This window comes from Pediculus humanus, genomic scaffold (assembly GCF_000006295.1).
Source record: "Pediculus humanus corporis 1103172108206 genomic scaffold, whole genome shotgun sequence".
Lineage (NCBI taxonomy): Eukaryota > Metazoa > Arthropoda > Insecta > Psocodea > Pediculidae > Pediculus > Pediculus humanus.
The window spans coordinates 83,207-88,271 of record NW_002987776.1 but is presented as its reverse complement, the minus strand read 5'-3'; the positions used below and the strand labels follow the sequence as shown (position 1 = coordinate 88,271).

The window sequence follows — 5,065 nt, the reverse complement described above, 5'->3', positions numbered from 1 at the left end:
TAATAAATTACGATAAATTAAAAAATATAGTTTTAAATTTATATAAAAATTTTATGGTGAGTTCCTGTATGCATTAATTAAATACAGTGATTCAACAAGTTTTGACTGATTTGGTCGTAATATATCAACATTCGGTAAAAAAGTTATATTTTAAAAAAACCCGTTTGAAATTTTATTTCACCTCGTTTAGTGTTACACACGATGGGTCGTATTGATTTGGTAATATTCGGAGCCACGGGCTTTACCGGTAAATATACAATTAAAAATTTAATAAAAATCGCGAAAATGAAAAATTTACATTTTACATGGGGCGTAGCCGGTAGAAATAAAGAAAAATTATCAAAAACTTTAATTGAAATGTCAAAAGATGAAGATTATGATATTTCAAAAGTTACTCAGATAATTGCTGATCTTAACGATTCTGATTCTTTAAATGCAATGGCTAAGCAAGCCAAAATTATTGTTAACTGTTGTGGACCTTATAGATTTTATGGAGAAGCAGTTATAAAAGCTTGCATTGAAAATAAAACTCATCATGTTGATGTTAGTGGTGAACCACAGGTTTGTCTATTATTTTGTCATTAATTTTTTTTTTTTTGACTACTTTAATTGAGTAATCATTACAGCAAAATATTTATTTGAAGTCTGTATTTTTTTTTTTTTTCACATTCACTACTTTTTTTAGTTTATGGAAAAAATGCAACTTAAGTATCATGAGGATGCAAAGGAAAATGAAGTTTATGTTGTGAGTGCTTGTGGATTTGATAGTATTCCAGCAGATATGGGTGTTGTGTTTCTCAAAAATGAATTTGGAGGACAATTAAATTCAGTCGATATATTTTTGGATTCTTGGGTTTCCGGTCAAAAAACGGTAAGCATTCATCAATAAGTATTTTTTTTAAAGAAAAATATTGATTATTAATATTAAACCATCATTCAAAGAGCTTGCAGAACTTGTATTGATATTGCATTTTTATTTTCAGGGAAGTACAGTTCATTTTGGTACATGGGAATCTGCTGTTTATGGAGTCGGATGCAAATCAGAGCTTAAACCTTTGAGACAAAAATTATTTACAAAGCCTTTACCCGCATTAAAGCCTAAATTAGAAAGAAGGTGAGTTGTAATATGTTCAAAATGATTAAACCTGTTTTTTTTCTTTTATGGAAATTGTATACATTTGTATTTGTTTTAATTATTTACATTATTTTGCTAAACAGATTGCCTTTAACCAAAGTTGATGCCCTAAAAGATAAATGGTGCCTTCCTTTTCCTGGAGCTGATAAAGCTGTCATTAGAAGGTCTCAGTATTACTTTTATGAGCATGACAATCAGCGTCCAATCCAGGTTGGAACATATATTGCTTTTCCAAGTCTAATAGGAGCTTTGTTAGTTACTTGTGCAGCTGCAGTTTTTGCTTTAATGACTAAATTTAATTTGGGAAGAAAGCTATTACTTGCAGTGAGTAAATTATTAACTTTTAACAAAATCAAAGTGAAACTACTGATATTTAAATTTGAATGATTAATTAATTTTTATTTACAGTACCCAAAATTTTTTTCATTTGGATTTGCAAGTCATGAAGGTCCACCAGAAAATGAAGCTGAAAATACATTTTTTACTTTCACTTTTCTCGGTAAAGGATGGAAAGAAAAATTAAATAATCCACTGGATGCAGAAGGAATTCAACCAAATAAAACTCTAATAGCTAAAGTTTCTGGAAATAATCCAGGTTATGGAGCAACTTGTATATTACTTCTTGTTAGTGCATTAACCGTCTTAAAAGAAAATGACAAGATGCCTGAAAAGTAATAAAAAAATTTTCTTTTTGTAAATTGTAAATTAAAATTTTAACCTTGTACTTATTTTTATCGATTTTTTTTTTTTTTAGGGGTGGCGTTTATCCACCTGGTGCTGCTTTTGCCAACACCAATATGATAAAAATGTTGAACGAATTAGGAGTGAAATTTGAAATTGTGCCTCAAAATAATTAATTTAAATTAATGTTGATGTTTCATCATATTTTTCTAATGCACAAAAAAAAAAAAAGTTAATTTTTAAAAGTAAGTCGAAAGCATTTAAATGCATTTAAATTTATTTAATGATTGTTACTTTTTTTAAATGATTGTTAGTTTTTTTTGTTTTATGTTTAATTAGATAAACTAATTGCAATTAATAAGTCTGAAATTACTTTAATTTATATATTGAAAACAGTAGGAGAAATTTTTATATGTAACTAATCTTACAGTTTAACTTATAATCGTGTTAAATTTTCTAATCCACTTATGTAATCGTTAAAAAAATAAAAATTACAACTCATATATATATATATATATATATATATATATTTATCTTAGTGCCTTTAAATATTTTTATAACTTAAATATTTATTATAATAATAATTACCCTTCAAAGGAATTTTTATTTATTTGTGAGGTGTTTGAAAAAAAAAAAAAAAAAAATTAATTATTATTTATTTATTAGCGTTGTTTATAATTTTTTTTTATTATCTAAAAATATAATTAATTTAATAAACTATAACAATTTTAAAAAAAAAAACTGTTTAATTATTTAAACCCCATTTTAACTAAATATTATACTTACTTTCTTTGTTTACAAATTAAAGAAATACATTTTAATGCGATTAGACCATGATCAGTTATTTTATATTACATTTCGAAACGAATAAACTTTTAGTATGTCAAAACCAATTTAAATATTAAAATGGAAAATTAATTTTTGTTTATTTCTGGATAATTTTATCTGTACTCAGCTATTTTAAAGTTTTTTTTTACTAATAATAAATGTCGATAAATTTTAAAGAAATAAAAAAAAATATTTTAAATTATATATATATATATTTTATTGTAAAACTATTCAATATCCAATGTTTTATTTTAAAAATAAAATCAAACTACTCTAAATAATATTTACTAATAATTAAAAAGACTTTCTTATTTTATTCCAAAATAAAAAAAATGGAAGAAGACCATTTTTTTTATACAAGTTAGGGTCATATATGTAAAAATTTGCTTTTTCTAATTTGTTTAAAAATATTCGAACAGGAACTGCTGGTAAAAATAATGAATGACAATTCACTGGAATTTTTTCCCTAAGTGATGAAGCCTAAAAATAGTTTCAAAAACATTTGAAAAAGAAAAGAAGAAATTAATTAATTTATTGATAATATTGTTTTTAACGAAAAGAAATTAGAGAGATTGATATTGTTGGTGTTAATCAAATTATTACTTACCAAATTTAAATGATTATTGGCTTTAGTTGCGACTTCAAATATTATTTGTGATAAGGATTCAGGATTTACTGTATTCCTCATTAAACTTTCTTCACTAACACTATATTTTAACAATTCTGTCCTTGGTAATAAAACTATTTTTTCTTTAAAATTATATGGCAAAGATCTAATTAAATTTGATAAACCTTGAGCTTTACCAATATGGCTTGCTATGTGATCACAATCTAAATTTTTAACATTAATTGCTTCTAAAAGTAACATTAACACAGGACTACAAGTTTTATCTGCATATGATTCCATGTCAGCCATGTCATTAAAAGTCGACACATTCAATTGATTGAGCCTAGTTGTCAAAAGTTTTTTAAAATGAAATTTTGATAATTTATGCCTCTTTGTTGCCTAAAAAATTTTGAAAATAAAAAAATTTATTAAAAAATAATATGAGTTTTTTTTTTAATTTAAAAAAAATCAACTGACTAAATATATTTCTTGTAAAACAGGATGCTTGGGAGGAGAGTCACTATAAACTTGATTCAAACTCTCTTCCCAAAATTTAACTCTCATAGCTCCAGTGTACTGTTGACTAGTTTGTTCTTGAATTTTTGACAACTCAATATTAAAAGCCCTGATTGCAAAAGCAGTGGCCCTCAAATTTTCAGGAAGAAGTAGTGAACACAAATAATTATCATGATCTAATTTTCTGCAAAGTAAAAACATTGGTAATTTCTATGAGACCGGCAATTGATAACAACATTATCGAAATTCACACCTAACCAAATCGATGCAATAATTTAAAGACGATGATATATTCGAAGAAGTATTTTTTGCCCTTTTAAGCATTTTGATAATTTTTGGGGGATCCCTCCACTTGGAGGGAATTTTGGAAGAAATCATGCTACGTGACAGTTATCATCTAATCCAAAATCTGTAAAAATTACTGTACAGGGTTGCCAATAAGTTTTTCAAAGCCGTACACACGTACAAATGAAAGTACATCAAATTATGAAGTTTATCTTAAAAAATACGTGATCATTTAAATCAAAAAAAAAAAAAACTTTAAGGGAAACCCAATTTATAAATTTTTTAGTTTAAATTCATAACAAAATAAACGTAAACACTAAAATCTAAAGTTGGTAAAATTGATTGCAGAAAAAAAAATTTTTTTTTTTGAAACTCTGTTTACAATGTAAAGTAGTTTTTTTTTTTTTTTTTTTATAAAGAAGTATTTTGATCTTTTTTTTTGAAGTAATTTTTACCCTTTTGGATTATCATGATTTGTCTTGAAAAGCTCTATTTTAAAAAATGGTTTGTTTAATTATTATAAAAATTTAGTGCAAATTATAAATGTATAGTTCCTTTGGTTAAAAAAAAAAATTAATTTTTAACATTTTCGTATCTACTTTATGTACACTGACAAATTGACTTTTCATTTTATAAAAATTTTATTTTATTTTAATTTTTATGTATTTTTATGCATTTCATTTTATTTTATTTTATTTAAGGTTTGATGGTTGTAGTTCTTTGCCATTATTAAATCCATTGTGTAGGAGTTTAAGTTCAACTGAAGTATCAACTGCACTTAGGCCTTTTTATTTCTTTGTTCATCCGGATCTTTTTGGACAATTTCCCGAAGAAAGAGTATATTATTTATTAAATTTTATTCATTTTAATAGTACTAGATTAAAAGTTTCATTTATTTTTTATTGAATACAATTATACTTTTTGTTTTAGGCGATAAATGAAAATTCTTTAAAACTACTTAGCTCTTATCTTGAAACTGTACAACAGAATTCTTTTGCTAAGCCATTAAATTA

At 24.9% G+C, this 5,065-nt stretch overlaps 3 protein-coding genes across 3 annotated transcripts in view; 2 read left to right on the top strand and 1 right to left on the bottom strand.

Moving 5' to 3' along the window:
• Positions 1-201: 201 nt before the first annotated feature.
• Positions 202-1,992, top strand: Phum_PHUM436560 (uncharacterized protein; the record flags this gene model as incomplete). The annotated part of the gene is made up of 6 exons (XM_002429460.1): positions 202-561; positions 686-871; positions 984-1,114; positions 1,219-1,459; positions 1,544-1,806; positions 1,890-1,992. The coding sequence occupies 6 exons, from the start codon at positions 202-204 to the stop codon at positions 1,990-1,992; spliced, it is 1,284 nt and encodes a 427-aa protein (XP_002429505.1).
• Positions 1,993-2,938: 946 nt separating this feature from the next.
• Positions 2,939-4,145, bottom strand: Phum_PHUM436550 (uncharacterized protein; the record flags this gene model as incomplete). The annotated part of the gene is made up of 4 exons (XM_002429459.1): positions 2,939-3,124; positions 3,252-3,650; positions 3,729-3,951; positions 4,021-4,145. 4 exons carry the CDS (start codon positions 4,143-4,145, stop codon positions 2,939-2,941), a joined length of 933 nt encoding a protein of 310 aa, XP_002429504.1.
• Positions 4,146-4,235: 90 nt separating this feature from the next.
• The window catches only part of Phum_PHUM436440 (uncharacterized protein), a gene marked incomplete at both ends in the record, with an annotated part of 2,604 nt that continues 1,774 nt past the window's right edge, over positions 4,236-5,065 (top strand). The window contains 3 exons of the mRNA XM_002429458.1: positions 4,236-4,258; positions 4,754-4,889; positions 4,983-5,030. Coding sequence (XP_002429503.1) covers positions 4,236-4,258; positions 4,754-4,889; positions 4,983-5,030 — 207 coding nt within the window. The remainder of the gene's footprint in view (positions 4,259-4,753; positions 4,890-4,982; positions 5,031-5,065) is intronic.